A 21,839-nucleotide genomic window follows, 5' to 3' on the forward strand; every position below is an offset into this window, starting at 1 on the left:
TTGGTAGCACGGGCTCTAGGCACGCAGGCTTCAGTAGTTGTGGCACGTGGGCTCAGTAGTTGTGGCTCACAGGCTGTAGAGCACAGGCTCAGTAGTTGTGGCACATGGGCTTAGTTGCTCTGCGGCATGTGGGATCTTCCCGGTCCAGGGCTCGAACCCATGTCCCCTGCGTTGGCAGGCAGATTGTTAACACTGCACCACCAGGGAAGTCCCTATTTACATGTCTTTTTACTCCACAAAATTATTGGGGATCAGGACTGTGATTTATTTGTGGTGCTTGCTGCATGATGCTCAATTAATATTTGTTGAGTGAATTTAATAACTCACCAGAAATTTCACTTAACCAGAGGGGTTTTGTTTTAGTTGTTGTTTTTCTTGGTGTTGTTTCTCTTTCTTTGTTAAAGCAGTTCCAGCAGCTTTAAGTATCCCATTTTTAGGAGGAAGGGAAAAACAAAAATTCCAGTTAGCCATATTCTCATCTTTGCAGCATGATGTAGGGGAAAGAGCTCCATATTAGGAATTGCACCATTTGAGATCTTGACAGTTAATTAATCCCTCTAGGCCTCAGTTTCCATATCTGCAAAATGACTCTGATATTTCTAACTTTCCAGGGTTGTTTTAAGAGTAGATAAGAAAGCACATACTACAGTGCTTGGCTCATAGATGCTTAATAAATAATTGAATCTAAATCATGGAGCATTTTATAATGCCAAGTTTTGAGGCTGAAAAGTATAATTAAATTTAAAAGTAAATTATTAACATTTTGTCACTTGACATTAGATTATACATATATAGATATGTATGTCTGTACATACATATACAAATCTCATGCATGTCAAGTTTTGGAAGTGTAATTTCATGCTATTTTGAAACATATACAGTGGCAGATATTGTTGGCTTCAAGGGTGGGGAGGGAACAGGGAAGGCCAGATTCTCAGATGACTTTTTGGAAGACTAGTAAAGTTTGGTGCCTTTGTAATGTTTCTCATAAAGAAGAAAACAATAACACCTTCATGTCTTCCTAAACAACTTTTCTGCTTGATTCTGAGTAGCTGAGTCACATTAGGAAAGGTTGAATAAGACCAAAGGGGCTTTTGTTTGTTTTTTAGTGGAATTAAGTGTGTTAAATGAAAGAATAGATACTGAAATCGGAACTTAGTGAGAGGTAATTTATTTGATTCCCAGAAAACAAAGTAATCTGATTGTAGTACTTTAGAACCTTTTAGTCAAATCCAAGTTCATCTCACAACACACTACGAATGTCTTTTTCCCCCAATTTTTAAAATGTGGCAAAATACACATAAAAGTTACCATCTTAACCATTTTTTAAGCATACAATTTAGTGATAACTAATACATTCATAATGCTGTGCAACCATCATTATCATTCATCTCCATAACTCTTTTCATCTTATAAAAGTGAAACTGTACCCATTAGACAATTATTCCCCATTTCCCCCTCCTCCAGCCCCTGGCAGCCACCATTCTACTGTCTTTCTCTATGATTTTGAGTACTCTAAATACGTCATTTAAGTGGAACCATACAGTATTTGTCTTTTTGTGACTGGCTTGTTTTTCTTAGCATAATGTTCTCAAAGTTCATCCGTGTTGTAGGATGTTGCAGAATTTTCTCCTTTTTGAAGGCTGAATAATATTCCATTGTATGTGTATCTCACATTTTGCTTATTCCACTCATTTGTCGACAGACACTGAGTTGTTTCCCATCTTAGCTACTGTGGATAATAATGCTGCTCTGAACATGGGTGTACATACACAGAAGTGGAATTGCTGTGTCATATAATAGTTCTGTTTTTGATTTATTGATGCACTGCACACTGTTTTCCACAATCATACCATTTTACATTTCCACCAGTGTTGCACAAGGGTTCCAATTTCTCCACATCCAGGCCACCACTTTTCATTTCCTGTTTTTTCAATAGTAGCTGTCCTAACAGGGTTAAATGGTAGCTTATAGTTTTGATTTGCATTTCCCTAATGATTAGTGATGTTGAACATCTTTTTATATGTTTATTGGTTATCATATATCTTCTTTGGAGAAATGTCTATTCAAGTCCTTTGCCCAATCAAGTTGTTTATATTTTTGTTGTTTTAAGAGTTCTCTATATTCTGGATATTAATCCCTTATCAGATATACAGTTTGCAAATATATTCTCCCATTCTGTGGGTTGACTTCTTACTCCGGGTAGTGTCTTTTGTTGTACAAATTTTTAAATTTTTCATGAAGTCTAGTTTGTCTCTCTTCTTTCGTTGCCTTTGCCTTTGGTGTCACATTCAAGAAATCATTGCCAAATCTAGTGTCGGGAAGTTTTTAGCTTCTGTTTTCTCCTAAGAGTTTTATAGTTTTAGGTTTTACATTTGGGTCATGGATCCATTTTGAGTTAATTTTTGTATATGGTATTAGGTAAATGAGTAGGAAAAACACACTCCTCCTATGTTTCTCCTTTTCTCTGAATAGACATGTACACACATGTCCACACATCAAGCAATTATTTTTTTTTCAAGTTCTCATCATTTATTGATAAAGCAAAATAGTCCATGGCATTAGAGTCTAAGGAGCATTCTATGCAAAATCATGATGAGTTACAGGACGAATAAGGCAATGTTTTACTCTTCAAGTTATAGTCATGGAATTAACCTGACTTTTCTTGGACCGTAGGACTTTTGCTGGGAGGAAATGATGCAGTGTGAGGTAGTTGAAAGTGTACTGTTTTTCTTTTTTAACATCCTTATTGGAGTATAACTGCTTTACAATTTTGTGTTAGTTTCTGTCAAACAGTTCTCCTAGATTCAATTCAGTTCAGTTCTGACACTGTCTACCTGAAGTTAGCATTAGATCCCACAAGTTAAGAGCTCAGTCCCACAAGACTGCCCCCACTTCAGATGCCAATCACAAGTCCCAGTTGCCACCTGAACTTCTGACTGACCAGCTATATATTGGCATTCACATGACCTCCTCCTCGGGTTTGATAATTTGCTAGAGTGGTTCACAGAACTGAGGAAAACACTTTAGTTTACTGGTTTATTACAAAGGATATAATAAAGGATACAGAAAAAAAAACAGCCAGGTAAAGAGATATCTGGGGCAAGGTCCAGAAGGGTCCAAAGTGCAGGGGAGCTTCTATCCCAGTGGAGTTGGGGTGCAGCACCCTCCTGGCATGTAGATGGCTTCACCAACTCAGAAGCTCTCTGAATCTTATACTATTGGGATATTTACGGAGGCTTTATTGCCTAGGCATGATTGATTTTAACTCCATTTTCATACCCTCTCCCCTCTCTGGAGATTGGGAGGTGGGGCTGAAAATTTGAAGCTTCTAATCATGGTTTGTTCTGTCTGATGGCTAGTCCCTATCCAGGAGCCCACGAGGAGTCACCTCATTAGAACAAAATACAATGATATCATCCAGGAAATTCCACGGGATTTAGGATCTCTGTCAGGAACCAGGATCAAAGAACAAATATTAGAACAAAAGATGCTCCTAGTGCCCTTATCACGTAGGAAATTATGAGGGTTTTGAGAGCTCTGAGTCAGGAACTGGGGTCAAAAACTAAATGTTAGAACAAAAGAATCTCCTGGCACCCGTATCTGCAAGGGTTTTAGGAGCTCTATGTCAGGAACTGGAGGCAGAGACCAATATATATATTTCACAGTAAAGATCCAGCTTTTGCATGTGGATATCCAGTTTTCCAGCACCATTTGTTGAAAAGACTGGTCTTTCCCCATTGAATGGTCTTGACACCTTTGTCAAAAATCATTTTACCATATATGCAAGGGTTTATTTCTGGACTCTGTTCCATTCCATTGGGCTATATGTCTGTCTTTGTGTCAGTACCACATGGTTTTGATAACTGTAACTTCATAATGTTTTGAAATCAGGAGGTGTGAGTCCTCTAGCTTTGTTCTTTTTCAAGATTGTTTTGGCTCGTTGGGTCCCTTGAGATCCCATAAGAGTTTTAGGGTTGGTTTTTCTATTTCTGCAAAAAAAAAAAAAAAAAAAGGCATTGGGGGCTTCCCTGGTGGCGCAGTGGTTGGGGGTCCGCCTGCCGATGCAGGGGACACGGGTTCGTGCCCTGGTCCGGGAAGATCCCACGTGCCGCGGAGCGGCTGGGCCCCTGAGCCATGGCCGCTGAGCCTGTGCGTCCGGAGCCTGCGCTCCGCAATGGGAGAGGCCACAACAGTGAGAGGCCCGCGTACCACCAAAAAAAAAAAAAAAAAAAAAAAAGGCATTGGGACTGCTCTGAATCTGTAGTTCATTTTGGGTTTTTAACAGTATTGTCTTCCAATCCATGAACACTGGGTGTCTTTCCATTTGTGTAGGTCTTCAATTTCTTTCAGCAGCGTTTTGTAGTTTTCATTGTACAAGTCTTTCACCTCCTCAGTTAATTCACAGTATTCTTTTTGATGCCAGTGTAAATGGAATTGTTTCTTACTTTCATTTTTAGAGTGTTCATTGTTAGTGTAAAGAAATGCAGCTGAAACTTGTGTGTTGACTTTGTATCCTGCTACTTTGTTGAATTCATTTATTAGTCCTAACAGGGATGGGAGGTGGTCTTTAGAGTTTTCTACATATAAGAAGTTATGTCTCAATTGATTTTAATAGATAGCTATCATACAAAGTATCTTCTCAAACCACAGTGAAATTAAGATAGAAATTAATAACAGAAGTAAAACTGGAAGATTCACAAATGTATGTAAACAACACACTCTTAAATAACCAATGGATCAAAGAAGTAATCACAAGGAAAATTAGAAAATATGTAGAGATGAATGAAAATGAAAACACAACATGCCAAAACTTACAGATGCAGCAAGAAATGCTTGGGGAGTGGTTGGGGGCATTGGTAGCTATTAAACACGAATGTTAAAAACCACAAAAGATCTTAAATAAAATAAGAAATAATAAAAGGGTCTTCCCTGGTGGTCCAGTGGTTAAGACTCCATGCTTCCCGTGCAGGGGGCACAGGTTTGATCCCTGGTCGGGGAACTAAGATCCTGCATGCTGTGCGGCATGGCCAAAAAATTTTTTTAAATTTAATAACACAAAAGATCTTAAATCAACAACCTAACTTTATAACTTAAGGGACTAGAAGGAAAAGAACAAACTAAACTCAGAGCTTGCAGAAGGAAGGTAATATAAGGAACAGAGCCTAGGTAAACAACACAGAATAGAAAAATCAATGAAACCAAAAATCAGTTCTTTGAAATCAGCAAAATTGACAAACCTTTAGCTAGGTGGTCTAAGAAAAAGAAAAGATTCAGATTACTAAAATCAGAAATGAAAATGGAGACATTATTACCAATTCTACAGAAGGAAAAAATAAATGATTAGAAGAGAGTACTGTGAACAATTGTATGCCAAAAAATTAAATAACCTAGATGAGATAGACAAATTCCTAGAAATACAAAACCTACCAAGACTAAATCACAAAGAAATAAAAAATCTGAATAGACCTATAACCAGTAAGGAGATTGAATCCATAATCAAAAATCTCCCAACAAAGAAATGCCTTGAACCTGATGGCTTCACTGGTGAATTCTACCAAACAAATTTAAAGAACTAATTCCAGTCCTTCTCCAACTTTTTTAAAACACTGAAAAGGAGGGAACACTTTCTAACTCATTCTATGAGGCCAACATTACCGCCATACCCAGATACCACTAAAAAACTACAGACCAATATCCCTTATGAACATTAATGCAAAATCCTCGACCAGATACTAGCAAACTGAATTCAGCAGCATATTAAAAGGATTATACACCATGACCAAGTGGGATTTATCTCTGGAGTGCCAAGAATGCCTCAACATAAGAAATTCTATCCGTGTAATATTCCACATTAAATAATGAAGGGAAAAAATCCACATGGTCATCTCAGTTGATGTACGGATGTCTTCCTTGTCCACATGAACTAAGTATAGTTTCATTATAACGTTCTCATTTTTAATGTTTCCTTCATGTTTCTTAAAAACAATAGCTAAATGGAGCATTCTACACTTAATCTTTACAACCCTGTGGGTTAATTAGTATTTTAATTTACATTTTACCAATAAGGAAACAACCTTTCGGACTTCCCTGGTGGCACAGTGGTTAGGAATCTGCCTGCCAATGCAGGGGACACGGGTTCAATCCCTGGTCCAGGAAGATCCCACGTGCCGCGGAGCAACTAAGCCCGTGCACCACAACTACTGAGCCCATGCTCTAGAGCCTGCGTGTCACAACTGCTGATGCCCACGCACCTAGAGCCCATGCTCCTCAACAAGAGAAGCCACCGCAATGAGAAGCCTGCGCACCGCAACGAAGAGTAGCCCCTGCTTGCCGCAACTAGAGAAAGCCCACACACAGCAACAAAGACCCAACGTAGCCAAAAATAAATTAAAAAAAAAAAAAAGAAAGAAACTGAACCTCAGAAAGATGCCTAAGTTCACCCAGCTAGTAGAATTAGAATGAAAGATTATTCAAGATTCTGGTGTCTTCTAAATTTCCAACAAAGCTCCACCACTTATTCCACCTACTCTTAATTGCTTGGATAAGACCTTCCTTTAGGTGAAGTTAAATTTTTTTTTCTTTTTAAATAAAGGCAGGACTTTTCAAAGCCTTTAAAAGATGTATTGGGAATTTTCAGAAAAGGGATTTGATAAGCAGCATTTTCCAGTCTTATTTGACACCAGACTCAAAAGAACAAAACTTGGGCTTCCCTGGTGGCACAGTGGTTGAGAATCCGCCTGCCGATGTAGGGGACATGGGTTCATGCCCCGGTCCGGGAAGATCCCACGTGCCACGGAGCGGCTGGGCCCATGAGCCATGGCCTCTGAGCCTGCGCGTCCGGAGCCTGTGCTCCTCAATGGGAGAGGCCACAACAGTGAGAGGCCCGCGTAATGCAAAAAAAAAAAAAAAAAAGAACAAAACTTAATTGTTGACTCTGGGCATAAAGGAGAAAAATTTTATGTACATCTATGAGCTGTTTCTTAGCTACCAGTAGGTACAGTGAAGAAGGAAGAGACTGGGAATAAGAAGACTGGACAGTTCTGCCACCCTCATGCTCTGTGACTTGGGAAAGCTTGTTCATTTTGCTAAGCCTCAGTTTACTTTTATACAAAATGAGGGGTTGAAATATTGTCCTCAACTTATCTTTACTCTTTAATGTGAAAATTGGAAAAATTCCACATGTTTTATTCTCAGTTGAACCAAAATTTTGTTGAAATTTTCCAAATTGAGAATTTATTGAGAACTTCTTGTTTTCTAACATGAATTAGTTAAATAATGGGAGGCAGTATAGCATAGGAGACAACCTGAACTTTGGACGTAGTTATTCTAGGTTTCAGTCTTGGCTCCACCACTTATCGTTATTCTTACACAAGGTATATAACCTCTTGAATCCTTGGGTTTCTCCGTGAAAATGAGGGCGTTTTTACTTACATTGCCTATTACATAGTAATAGGTGCTTAGGAAATGAAAGCTGCTGGTATTTAATTTGGTAAATCAATAATTAAATGTGAATAATAAAGATCTGAGTGTAAGAGCTTTAGTTACAGATTAGAGCCCAGGTGTGATCACTTCACTTCCTTAAAGGACTTCAAATTCCATTTCTCCTGCCACTACTAGTGAGAGCATACTGCTTATTGCATAAAGCAAAGCTATCTGTGTTGTAGGAAAGAGAACAAAGATCTCTGCTTTTTCCCAAGTTTCTCTCTGTGAATAACTGAAGACAAGTTAAAATATGCATCCTCAACAAGCTAGAGCCAACAAGCCAAGTGGAATTTAGAGAGTACTTAGGTTTCAACTCAACCTCCTGCAGTGTTTGTTAGTATAATAAACAGATGAGGTGTGGAAAGAAACACTTCTTAGGAAAGCACTCTAGTGATTACTGTAGAGTGATTAACTCTAGTTACCCAATCCCTATCCAAATAGTTGAATGAGACATCTGGTTACAACACTGTACGTCTGCTGTTTGTGGTACCTTCCTTGAGTTATACTTAAGCAAGAGATAGATTGAGGATCACAATATTTCATATGTCGGTTGCCAAGTGGTGTTGACATCCTACTATCCTCTGATTTGGGAGGAGGAAGTTAGACTAAGGTTGGAATAGGAGAAGGATATAGAATGGTTTGCACACATCCCTCCAATCTCCCCTATGCATTTTGCTAGTTAGAGATTGATTGGGGTTCTGGGTCTTTTTAGCCCTAAAGATAAGTACTTCCTTTCTCCTACTGATGCCGTCAGTCTGTTATATTTGTGTAAATTGATGTAACTAAATGTAGCATTATGCTAAATCCTTGGGATGGCAATTCGTGGAAGAGGAGTTAGCTTTGAGGGGAGGCAGAAGGGAGAGATCATCTTGGAACAAGGGATATTTCTCAGTGAGACAGACTTGGATGGACCTGCCTGAATAGGGGATTTGTGGTAGACACTGGTCCTGAAAGATTAGAGGGAGAAGGAGGTGCCAGTGTTAAACTTTCTACTCACTGAAGCTCTTTTGTCCAGTACCATCTCAGATCACCTCAGATGTCAGTAGATCTGAATGTAAACCAGAGTTCTGAAGAGCAAGCCAGTTAGGTGAAATTACAGATTTAGCTAACCTTTATGGAGCACTTACTGTGTACCTGAATTAGTGCATGGTGTCTTCCACATAATTCTTTTTAAAGATCTTTTTAAAGAGTCTCGATATTCTCAACTGATAATGGGTATGATGGCACTATCTCATGGGTTTGTTGAGGAAACTATATAGTTCCTTACACAAAGTAGGAATAAATGAGTGATAATGGAAAGAACAATGTTTAAAAACTAGAGAGAGATAAAGAAGTAAAAGTTGATCATTGGTGTGAGGGCAAGATGTTCATTTAAACATTTTCTACTGTATGCTAAGGCACTACACTATGTCTAGGGGATAGAGAGATAAATGGGTTCTCTTTTCAAAAGAAAGTTCCTATTAAAAGAATTACAGCCTGCTGAGTTCTAAAGAAATTAGTTTGGGAGGAGCTTGAAACCAATGAGTGAGGTTATTAAATATAAAAGTCCCTCAACTTCTGTGTTTCACCTCTCTTCTGTAAGTGCTTATAGCCAATTATGTTATTGCTGAGGAGAGAATTGGTAGCAAAGCTAATACAGTGTCTCCAGACAAACCTGTAATATTCTTTCTTTTTGAACAAAGCTGGCATTGCAAAGCTTAATTGGCACTGAAATGACTATTGGCTTGACACATATTTAATTTTTGACTCACGTTGAAACCAGCCCTATTCAATGTAAATTGGAATAGTCCTTTTAAAGTGCATTTTAGCAATATGTATCAAGAACATAAAAATATGCATATTCCTCTCAGGGAAAACTGAGAATGTGGGGGAAAAATGTGTATTCCTTGGCCCATAATTTTAACTGGATCCTAATGGGGAAAATCCTAAATACAGAGAAACTTTATAAACAGAAATGTTCATCAGAGTGCTGTTTTAATAGCAGAACATAAGAAACAGTTGCAAAATCTATATGTAAATTGTTTTAGCCAATTAGAATATTATATAACCATTAAAATGGGTATGGAGACTAATGCATAAAGGAGTACTTGGTATAATAGGTAAGAATGCTCAAATTTGTACATATCTAGGAGAGAAGACTCTCATGGAGAAGAGAAAATTGAGAAATCTCCCCAAACCTTGACTGTATGCAGTGATGTGTGAAAGGTGGGGCTGGTTAGTGGAAAGAATGGGGTGGAAAGATTGGTTCCCAATCCAGGAGAGAAAACACCAGAAGAGTCCTACGAAGATCAGAAAGCCAAGGTGAATGGATTTTTGTCAGGATGCTTGCAGTCTAGAAAGGAGAAGCAAAGCCCATTAATCAGTTCCCCCTGTATGTTTGTTTTTGTTTGTTTGTTTGTTTTTAAGTTTGGAAAGGAGATTGAATTAAAACTCTAAATCCTTTTCTTGGAATACAGGAAAGTGGTAGTGGTTGTGACCACAGGGAAACCTCTCCCTCATCTTTCTCTGGTTTTTAAACTGTCTTAACCTAACTTACACTAGGTTGTTTTTTGTTTGTTTTGTTTTGGTTTTTTTGCGGTACGCGGGCCTCTCACTGTTGTGGCCTCTCCCGTTGCGGAGCACAGGCTCCGGACACGCAGGCTCAGCGGCCATGGCTCACAGGCCCAGCCGCTCCGCGGCATGTGGGATCCTCCCGGACTGGGGCACGAACCCGTGTCCCCTACATCGGCAGGCGGACTCTCAACTACTGCGCCACTAGGGAAGCCCCTATACTAGGTGTTTTAAAGTACAAAACTGAGAGAAAACCCAGGTAACCAACCCATGTCTAGGTTATGAGTGCATCTGTTTTCAGACAGTGAGTGCCAGATGAGTTCAGCATGTTTTTCATTTGACTGTTTGGATAGATCACTAGTCATCCTACTGGCTAGCTTTGAAGTCAGGAAATCCATTCCCGCACGATGCATTTAGCATCATGATGTAATGAATAAGAGTGCATTCATCTTTGGCGGTGTTTCCACTTTTCCTCCTAATTTTTTTGAACACTGTATCTTAATATTTCTCTTCTACTTCCACATATTATCCAATCTTCTTGGCTCTGTCTTTACAATATAACCTCAATCTATCCTCTTCTGGCTCTGTCTTTACAATATAACCTCAATCTATCCTCTTCTTTCCCTTTTCACTGCTACGATCCTATGCTAAACCAGCATTCTCTTTCCCTAGGATTCCTGTATAGTCTCCTTGCTGTTTCTTGCTCTCTGTCATGCCCTCTACAATTACTTCACAAAGCAGCCAGAATGACTTTTTAAAAAATCTACATATGGTCATGACACTCCTGCCGAACTTAGAAGTAAGGCTCTGGGTTAGTGATTCTCAACTCTGTACGTTAGAATCAGCTGGAAGCTCCTTCCCTTCCAGGAAAAAATTTACCTGTGCCTAGCCTGCATATTCAGAGAATCTGATTAAATTGCTTTTGTGCGGGGGAGGTGTCTAGATAACTGTAGATTCCCCTCGGATGCTTCTGATGTGCAAGCAAGGTTGAGAAACACGACCCTAGATGAACTTTCCCTACCCTGCCTACTTCTCAGACCTTATCTGCCAACTTGCCAAGCTTGTCTGTCTCAGATGTGTCTCTCCCACCCCAGTTTTGTTTTGTTTTTCCACTTTTTTTGGGGGGTGCGTTGGGTCTTCGTTGCATGCAGGCTTTCTCTAGTTGGGGTGAGCGGAAGCTACTTTTCGTTGCGGTACGTGGGCTTCTCATTGCGGTGGCTTCTCTTGTTGTGGAGCATGGGCTCTAGGTGCGCAGGCTTCATTAGTTGTGGCACGTGGGCTCAGTAGTTGTGGTTTGCGGGCTCTAGGGTACAGGCTCAGTAGTTGTGGTGCATGGGCCTAGTTGCTCCATGGCATGTGGGATCTTCCCAGACCAGGGCTCGAACCCGTGTCCCCTGCATTGGCAGGCGGATTCTTAACCACTGTGCCACCAGGGAAGTCCTGTTTTTCCACTTTTTAAATAAACTTTTTATTTTAGAATAGATTTAGATTTACAGAAAACTTCTAAAAATAGAATGCAGACTTCCCATATACCTTCACTCAGTGTTCCCTATTAACATCTTACATACTAGTTTGGTACATTTGTCACAATTAATGAACCAGTATTATTACATTATTATTAACTAAAGTCCACACTTTATTCATATTTCTTTAGTTTTTTCCTGATGTCCTTTTTCTGTTCCAGGATCCCACCTTACATTTAGTGACTGTGCCTTCTTAGGCTCCTCTTGCCTGTGACAGTTTCTCAGACTTTTCCTGGTTTTTGATGACCTTGACAGTTTGAGGAGCACTGGTCATGTATTTTGTGGATTGTCCCTCAATTGGGATTTTTGTGATGTTTTTCTCATGATGAGGCTGGAGTTCGGGGTTTGGGGAGGAAGACCATAGAGGTAAAGTACCTTTTCATTACATTTTATCAAGGGTACATATTATCAACAGGATTTATCGCTATTGATGTTGACCTTGATCATCTGGCTGAGGTAGTGTTTGTCAGGATTCTCCACTATAAAGTTAATCTTTTATCCTCCTTTTCCATACAGTACTCTTTGGAAGGAAGTCACTATGCACAGCCCATACATACCTAAGGAGTGAAGAGTTATGTTCCACCTCCTAGAAGGCAAAGTATCTATCTACATAGTTATTTGGAATTCTTCTGCACAGGATTTGTCTATTCTCCCCCATTTATTTATTTATTCAGTCATGTATTTCTGTTCATATGGACTCAAGGATGTTTATTTTGTACTTTGGATTATAACCTATTACTACTTTATTTTCTTGCTCAAATTGTACCAGCTTTGGCCATTGAGAGCTCTTTCAGTTGATTCCTGTATCACTTTGATATATTCCCATCATTGTGGGGTTTTTTGAGCACTCCTTTACTTTCTGGAACTACAGGATTCTCCAGGCTCATCTTGTGTATTTTCTGCTCCGGTCCTAGAATTAGCCATTTCTCCAAGGAACCTGGTTCCTTTTATTGGAGAACAGTATTAGAAACCAAAATCTGGGCATTATGTGTGCTTGCTATTGGGGTGTGTGTTGTTGCCTCTAGGTCCTCTCAGCGGATACAGCAAGGACATACATGTGTGTTTACTAAGCTAACTAGTTCTATATGCAGTCATCTGTCTAAATTAAACTTAAAAATGAGTTGATTCAGGTGTTTCCAACTCTCACCCACATGGATCATTCCAGCCTTCTCCCCTCGACTATCTGTAACTTCCCACTTCAACAATGAGAAAACTGGCTCCCACTCTCTGTTTAATTGTTCAATTCCAGTAAAAGTATATGGATATAGTGCTTCAGAATGAACATATACAGTGAACCAACTCTGTCAACTAGAGCACAGTGCTTGTGTGCAATTCCTTTTGCCTTTAGTCTTACAGACTTCACTCATTTCCAGAGTTTTAGGTTAGCACCTTTTCCTCCCACTCCATTCAGTGAGGTTGTTTCATATATTTTTAATACCTTTAGGTTCTTTTGTCACAGTCAGTGTTCCATCCTGGGATCCTCTCACCTTCTAAATTATTTTTTAAATTTCTGTACATTAAGGTTCACTCTGCTGTGAAGTTCTGTGGGGTTTGACAAATGCATAGTGTCATGTATCCATTTGTCTCAAGTTTTTGCATTTGTCCTTCTGCCTGGAATAGTCTTCCCACATATTTTCCCATGACTGGACCCTTATCTTTCATCAGGTCTCTCCTGCAGTGTTATCTCCTTGGAGAGTCCTTCTTTGAGCACCCAATCCTAAGGAATCCCCTAGCCTAAATTTTTGTTCATTCATTTTCTCTGTGTGTGTGGTTTTTTTTGCACAGTCTCTCTAGTAGGATACAAGCCTAATTGAGTGCAGGGACTGTATTTGTATCCTGGATATCTAGAATACCAGATCAGTGAATATTTGTTGATATATGAATAGTCCTTTCCTAGCATATTGCTAGTGCATGTTTTTAATACTCATCAGTAGTGACTGAAAAGCAGGCTTATTCAAGTTGGGCTTCTAGTTTACCCTGATTCACTACTTATACAATAAAAGGGTTTTGCTTGCATTAGGTTAAGTATTTCAGTGTACTGAAGATGTGCAGTTACCCTGATTGGTCTCTCCTACAGTGTTTGTAACCCCTTTTAACAAAAGTTATTTTAATAAGTGAAGTATAATCTCTGGTCCCACTTAGAATTGTACAGTACCTTGGATTTCCTGGCCTGGCTGTACATTAGAATCAACTGAGGAGCTTTTCAGAAAACCCACTGATTCCTTGGCTCCATCCCTGACTTACTGATCTCCAGGAAGATTCTGCAAATATGTATGTTTAACAGCCAGCTTAGCATCTAGTTCTGACTAGATGGAGTTTAATTAAAACCCCAGGGTATTTTTTTTTTTTTTTTTTTTTTTTTTTTTTTTTTTTGCGGTATGCGGGCCTCTCACTGTTGTGGCCTCTCCCGTTGCGGAGCACAGGCTCCGGAAACCCCAGGGTATTAATGTACAATGAGTTTTGGTGAAATTTTCTAGAGGATTTCACTTTAGTAGCTATGATTATTGAAGCTTATATTAAAAGGTCTTTTTAACTTGGACAGACTTTTTCTGCAGCCTTTTAAGCCCTTAACTGTGTGCTAGGTACTGGGGAGCATTATATAGAGATGAATCACAGGCACTGCTCTTAAGGAGCATGCATCCTCTGATAAGGCAGTAGAATGAGTGTAAATAGTCATAATAGATGATAGAAAATAATAGGTGCATAAGAGAGGTAGAAAACATTTTTGGTAAAGACAGAGTAGTCATTCATACCCTGAGAAGAGGTAAAAGTAAAGTCCAGTTCTTAAAGAGAATGTACAGGGCTTCCCTGGTGGCGCAGTGGTTGAGAGTCCGCCTGCCGATGCGGGGGATGCGGGTTCGTGCCCCGGTGCGGGAGGGTCCCGCGTGCCGCGGAGTGGCTGGGCCCGTGAGCCATGGCCGCTGAGCCTGCGCGTCCGGAGCCTGTGCCCCGCAGCGGGAGGGGCCACAACAGTGAGAGGCCCGCGTAACACCAAAAAAAAAAAAAAAAAAAAAAAGAGAATGTACAGAGAAGAAGTGGAACCCTGGACATCCCAGTTCTCTGCAATGGGCTGTAAGGAAATCAAAAGTTAAAGGGGATCCTATTACAAGCCAGAAGGCAATAGCCAAACTGGTAAGAGGCCCGCGGTGGTCAGGAAAAAATCCACATTGTCAGAGCTGTCAAAGCCAATGGTTCTTAATAGAGCTCTAGAGTTCTTAACAGAGCTTTCCAATTGCAGTATTGAAAACTTTGTAGTATTTGAAACATAAAAATATATTAGCAGGGACTTCCCTGGTGGCACAGTGGTTAAGAATCTGCCTGCCAATGCAGGGGACACGGGTTCAAGCCCTGGTCCAGGAAGATCCCATGTGCCACAGAGCAACTAAGCCCATGCACCACAACTACTGAGCCTACACTCTAGAGCCCGCGAACCACAACTACTGAAGCCTGCACACCTAGAGCCTGTGCTCCACAACAAGAGAAGCCACCACAATGAGAAGCCTACGCACCGCAACGAAGAGCAGCCCCCACTCGCTGCAACTAGAGAAAGCCCGCGCGCAGCAACAAAGACCCAATACAGCCATAAATAAATAAATAGTTCAGTTTAAAGAAAAAAGCAAAGTTTCTATACTACTTGTGTAATTTTAAAAAATAAACAACTGCATACCTAAAGAATGCAAACCAGTTTTTGGGGTTTTTTTCTTCTAAGCTCTGGAAAGGATATTCAAATAGTCCAAATTAAATCCCTCATGTTGTACATAAAGGAAGCTAGAATTAAAACATGTTTGGTCACTGATCACAGGGCACAGAACCAAAGCAAGAATCTCAGGCTCCTGACTCACCAGTGCATGTTATGACATTCTTATCAGGTTGAGATCAATCTCTTTTTCCTGTTTCTTGCTGGTTATTAAGAGGAATTTCTTGAGGATAGAGACTATTGTATTCATCCTTATATCCCTGGACATAGTAAGTAATACACAGAATAGACAATAAACAGTAGACATGTGTTGCATGAAAGGATGGATGGATGGGTTTGGCTTTTGTATTAGACCTTGAAGGAAGGCTAGGATTTAGCTCTGTGCAAATTCTGATCATTAGGTGTACAGGTAAGCTGTTAGATTTGTTAAGTATTGGACACCTAAAGGGGAATAGAAAATAATGTAGAAAGCTAGGTTGGGGCCACATTATAGAAACAATTGAATGCCAAGCTAAGGATTTTAGATTTTATTATCCAGTCAGCTGAAAAGTTTTGAGCAGAGAAATAACACACAGGAGAGTGGGGAGACCAGGGGAGGTGGGGAAGGGTTAGAAAGAGGAAGAGAAATTAATTATTTTGACAATTCACTTGAGGTGTCATTAAAGCTTGATTGAAGATGCTGGCTCAGGGAATGAAAATGTGGTTATAGATATAGAAAACAGTCAGAACTTGATTACTGATGAAGTATGTAGTTCAAGGGATAGAGTACTCAAAGATGAGGCTGAGGTTCCAGATGTCATATTTGCCTGTATATTTTGGAAGGTGGTGATGTCATTAACACATACAGTGGTTTTAAATGATGCGTTTGTGGTACTGGTGTCACATCTAGGTAAAAATGTTGAATAGGCTATTGGAAACGTGCTGCTAAACTTCAGAAGAGGTGACAGGTCCAGAAATTTATGAGTCATTTGAGTAGAAAGGGTCATCGAGGATTGCCAGGAAGAGACAAAAGCCAAGGACACATCATTAGGGGAAATTTCTACATTTATAGGGGATAGGAGAAGAGCCAGAGAAGGAAATTTGGTCATAGACAAAGTGAAACCTGAGAACAGTACAAGGAGAAGGGAGTAGGGAAAGTACATATTGGAGGGAAACATCTGAATTGCAGGCTTCTTTTGATTAAAAGTTTTACACATTTTGTATTATAAGCTAATAGGTAAAATGATGTAAGTTAGTGAAAGGCATTACATTTGCAGAAAACCTGCATTTTTATATCACTATGTATTATAAACAATAGATGTTTAGCATTAAAGACTATTTTGCTGGGCGCAGAGGTTGAAGAAGTCTTTCATTTTTTAAACTTGAATTTGAGAAAATATTGATTTTGATCAGGTAGTCTTGAAAGCTTTGAAGTTTTAAAAGACAAGAAATTTTCATTTTTTTTGTTGTATGGGAGTAACATCTACAATAACTGAATAAATTCTGAATAGTGACATTTTACCGTACTTGAATATCTGCCTTCAAAACTTTATTTTCCCAGCGGTATTCATAAGTATTCTATTAGGGGTAAAAATATCCAATATGTACTGTTGGTTTTTCCCTAAGTAACTTCTTGTTTTTATCTTTCAGGATCTGACTGGCATAGAATCTATGGATCAATGTCGCCATACCTTGGAACAGCATAACTGGAACATAGAGGTATAATAGGATTAATTGTGAGCTTACTTATATTTCTTTTTCCCTGGTCTGATAACAAATCTCAAAGACACGTGTTTTTTTTGTTTGTTTCTTTGTTTTTATATGAATGTCTGAAAATTTTTTGTGAAAGGTAACAAACTGTACCTTTTCTGCAAAGTCCCTCCTTTTGCAATCCATGTTAAGTTTTGAGATTTAGCCATTTGGCTACATTTTAGCTCGGTTCATTCATCCTGTGTAGCAGGTCTCCTGTATGAGTATACCATTAAAAAACACCACTGCCCTGTTAAGGCTTTTCCTTTCTCTACTGTCTTGCTATCACAAAGGAGCCTGCAGTCACCACGCAGGGCTGTCTTGGACGCCTGCTTCTGGGTGGAATTGCCAGTGGATGGCAGGTGGCACGTATTTTTTTTTCACAGCAGGAATCTTCTCTCAATAGATGTTTTATCAAATTTACAGCTCTTTAGTCTTTAAAAATAAATTTGTGGGAAAGGTGAAGATTATGATCAAAGTTTATAAAATCATAGAAAAGATTGTGATCAAATCCCTCAGTATAGTGTCCCTCTGTATTTTTTCTTAATTACTCTTCGAGAAAAATACTGGTTTTTAAATATTTGGTTTGTAACCAGATACCATCATGTGAACCTTTTTCTTACATATTTTATAATTTATTCTTTTGGATTTTCTAGATAGTTGTGTCATCTGCAACTGCCTGATTTTTTTTTCAATATATGGATCTTTAGTTTTTTGATATTGAATTGGCTAGAACTTCAGAACAGTCTCAATTAATAATGGTAATAGCAGACATCTTGTCCTCAATATAATGCCTGTGATGTTTTATTATCAAATGTGATACTGGTTACATGATTATTTTGAGATAGAACTACTAGAATGTAATAAGCTCCATGAGAGCAGAGTTTTTTTGGTTTTGTTAACTGCTGTATTCCCAGCATATAAATTTGATCCTAGTACATAATAGGCTCTCAAATATTTATTGACTGTTCTTCCATTCTTGGTATATTAATATATCAAGAGTGGATGTTGAATTTAATCAAGCACCCTTTTGATATCTGTTGAAATTACTTTTTAATTATGGTATATTATTTGAATAGGGTGCTGGATTTCTGAAAATATACTCCTAAGTGAAATTTAGTTATTCAGCACTATTTTTGAGCAATTAAATTCTAGGCTCTGGCACTATGGCAGCAAATAAGACTAAGTCCCCACTCTCATGGAGCTTAATTCTAGGTAATTTAACTTTGCAATAAATACTATGAATAAGATGAGTATAGGAAATAGAACAAAGAGGATCAGGAAAGTTATTTTAATAGGGTGGTCAAGTAAGGCCTTTCTGGTGAGGTTATATTTGAGCTGACACCTGAATAATGAAAAGGAATAACGAATGTGAACATTTAAGGGGGATGCATTGTAGGCAGAGGGAATGATGTTGCTCTGTATGATACTCTGGTGTTGTCTCTTTGTTAGGCTTTGATTTCAAGCATATGCTGGCTTTATAAAATGACTGACTTGATAAAAAGAGTTGAGAAGCCTCGATAGCATAGATTTGAAAGAAAGCACTTGAAAACTTATTTCTGCCTGTTCTTTATTAACTTCTTCACGGTTTCCCCATTATTCATAATCTATTTGTTGATAAGCTTTCTTAGAAGATGCTTTTTTCTTAGAGATTTCCAGGTTATTTAGCATAGGCTATACAAAGCAGCATTATCATTTACTCTCTTCTGTGTGTGTTCTATTATCCTCTCTTCTCATTGTTTTTATTATGCTTATTTTCCTTTTTTAAAGACGAGACTTGCTGGAGACTATTTTATTTGTTTTGTTTATAAAAACCTTATATTTTATCAGTTTTTTTCTGTTTATTAAGCAAAATCTCTCTTTAATGTATTTTTTCATACTTTTGTAGGTTTACGTTCTTTTTTTTAGCATTATGATTTTTGCAGCTTGGTTAATTTTTTTTTTTTTGCGGTACACGGGGCTCTCACCACTGCGGACTCTCCCGCCGCAGAGTACAGGCTCCGGACGCGCAGGCTCAATGGCCATGGCTCACGGGCCCAGCTGCTCCGCGGCATATGGGATCCTCTCGGACCGGAGCACAAACCCGTGTCCCCTACATCGGCAGGCGGACTCTCAACCACTGCGCCACCAGGGAAGCCCAGCTTGGTTAATTTATTTGTACTCTTTCTTGCATTTAAGGCTGTGAATTTTCTTCTGAAACTGTATTTTTAAAGTTTTTTATTTTCTTCTTTCCCCCAAGAGTTATTTAGAAACATATTTGGAATTCCTAGTAGCTTGCTTTTTTAAAAATCTTTTTCATAGTAATCTTTCATTTTATTTATATAATTTAATATTTATATATTAAGGTCCTTGTCAGTTAATAACATTCCATTAACATTATGAAATATATATTTTTTAAAAATTAAATTCTTAAAATTTAGAGAAAAATATCGAGATAAAAGGAGCCACCATGTACCTACCATCCAGCTCCTGAAAGCAGGCGTTTTGCAATACTTGTTTCAAATTTCTTTTAAACAAATATAGATAAAATTGAAGCTCCCATTGTCAGTTGCTTGCATGTCATCCCTGTCTGCACCCCCTCCCTTTCTTTCCCTTCTTTCCTAGAAGTAACCACTGTTGACAACAGTGGCTGTCAAGGAATGTGTTTTTTGTGGGGTGAAGGTTTGGGTTTGGTGTCTGTATTCAATCAAGCTTATTAAATGTACAATTAAAATCTGGGGGTTTTTTTCTGGTTACTTAATAAGACTACTTGACATGATGAACTTGAATGTGGTTTTATGGATTTCTTTATTTTTCATTGGTAATGTCTTTTTTTCCTGATTACAAAACCAATACATGTCTTCAAACAATTTAAGAGTTTATAAAGTTGAAAATGACAGTTCTTAATAACCATACTTGAGATAACTACTTTTGATGTTTTAGTATATTATATGTCCTTCCAGACTTTCTTATATATACACCTCTGCTTAATGTGCTGATAATATTAACTTTCCCAATGTTAATAACAAATATATCAAAGAGAATGCTTTTCTATATGCTGTGGGAAGGCAGTACATGGTGCAAATAAAATGCATTAATAAATTCTATGTATATTTGGTGGGGAAGACGTTCTAACTTTTATATAGTTTAACTATTTTATTTGATGCCTGAAGACCCGTGGCCGTTAGAACTTTCTTATAATAATATAGCCTTTGTTAATATCAGATGATGCTTTTTACTTTAAATTCTAATTTGGTTTATTACTATTGCTGCCCCTGCTTTATTTATTTATTGTTTTACAGTTAATCTGGTATAATGTCAACCATGCTTTAACGTGAAATGACGTATAGAAATATTAAAAACTTGTTACAAAAATACCCATGCACCCACACAGGAAAAGAATTCCAAAGTATTAAGAAGAAAATGCTCACCCTTAATCCCATCATTTCATGGATAGCTAGTGTTAAATTTTAGTGTATATCCTTTCAGACTATTTTTGTTTGTTTATATGGCTATATAGATTTATATATAATTTTCTTGTTGCACAAATGGGATTATGCTATATTTACATTTTTTCACTTTTAGTAACTCATAAAAATAATACATAAAATACATAAAGATAACTGTCATTTGAAGACATACAGATGGTGGCCAATAGGCACATGAAAAGATGCCCAACATCACTAATTATTAGAGAAATGCAAATCAAAACTACAATGAGGTACTATCTTACACCGGTCAGAATGGCCATCATTAAAAAGTTTACAGGGCTTCCCTGGTGGCACGGTGGTTGAGGGTCCGCCTGCGGATGCAGGGGACGCGGGTTCGTGCCCCGGTCCGGGGGGGGGATCCTACATGCCGCGGGGCGGCTGGGCCCGTGAGCCATGGCCGCTGAGCCTGCGTGTCCGGAGCCTGTGCTCCGCAACGGGAGAGGCCACAGCAGTGAGAGGCCCGCGTACCGCAAAAAAAAAAAAAAAAAAAAAGGTTTACAAATAAATGCTGGAGAGGGTGTAGAGAAAAGGGAACCTCCTACACTGTTGGTGGGAATGTAAGTTGGTGCAGTCACTGTGGAAAACAATGTGGAGGTTCCTCAGAAAACTAAAAATAGAATTACTGTGTGATCTAACAATCCCACTCCTGGGCCCATATCCAGATAAAACTATAATTCAAAAAGATGCATGCACCCCTGTGTTCATAAGCAGCACTATGCACAATAGCCAAGACATGGAAACAACCTAAATGTCCATTGACAGATGAATGGATAAAGAAGATGTCATGTGTATATACAATGGGATACTACTCAGCCATAAAAAAGAATGAAATAATGCCGTTTGTAGCAACATGAAGCCTAAGGTTAAATATGAAAAAAATCCTGCTCAGATCATTTGCCTACCACTATTTCTCAGTCCTACACCCCTAACATAGCAATATTAACAATTTCTTTTGCTTCTTTCCCAGATATTTTTGTGCCTGTCTAAAAATATGTATATTTTTCTCCAAAGAGCTTCTGTTTATATGGGCTGTATCTATTGATATCTATTACCATATGACAAATTAAAACTGAAATTGTTCTGTTTATTAATTCACTTTAAAAATAATAAACTCAGGACTTCCCTGGTGGCGCAGTGGTTAAGAATCTGCCTGGCAGTGCAGGGGACATGGGTTCGATCCCTGGTCTGGAGGATCCCACATGCCGCAGAGCAACTAAGCCTGTGTGCCACAACTGCTGAGCCTGTGCTCTAGAGCCCGTGCTCTGCAACAAGAGAAGCCACCACAATGAGAAGCCCACGTACTGCAATGAAGAGTAGCCCCCGCTCACCTCAACTAGTGAAAGTCTCACGCAGCAACGAAGACCAAATGCCAAAAAATTTTTTTAA

At 38.7% G+C, this 21,839-nt stretch overlaps 1 protein-coding gene across 1 annotated transcript in view; it reads left to right on the top strand.

Moving 5' to 3' along the window:
- FAF2 (Fas associated factor family member 2) overlaps nucleotides 1–21,839 on the top strand; it is a 58,552-nt gene that overhangs the window by 18,108 nt on the left and 18,605 nt on the right. Inside the window, exon 2 of the mRNA XM_059063522.2 lies at nucleotides 16,885–16,953. Coding sequence (XP_058919505.1) covers nucleotides 16,885–16,953 — 69 coding nt within the window. The remainder of the gene's footprint in view (nucleotides 1–16,884; nucleotides 16,954–21,839) is intronic.

This window comes from Kogia breviceps, chromosome 4 (genome assembly GCF_026419965.1).
Source record: "Kogia breviceps isolate mKogBre1 chromosome 4, mKogBre1 haplotype 1, whole genome shotgun sequence".
In the NCBI taxonomy this organism is placed as follows: Eukaryota; Metazoa; Chordata; class Mammalia; order Artiodactyla; family Physeteridae; genus Kogia; species Kogia breviceps.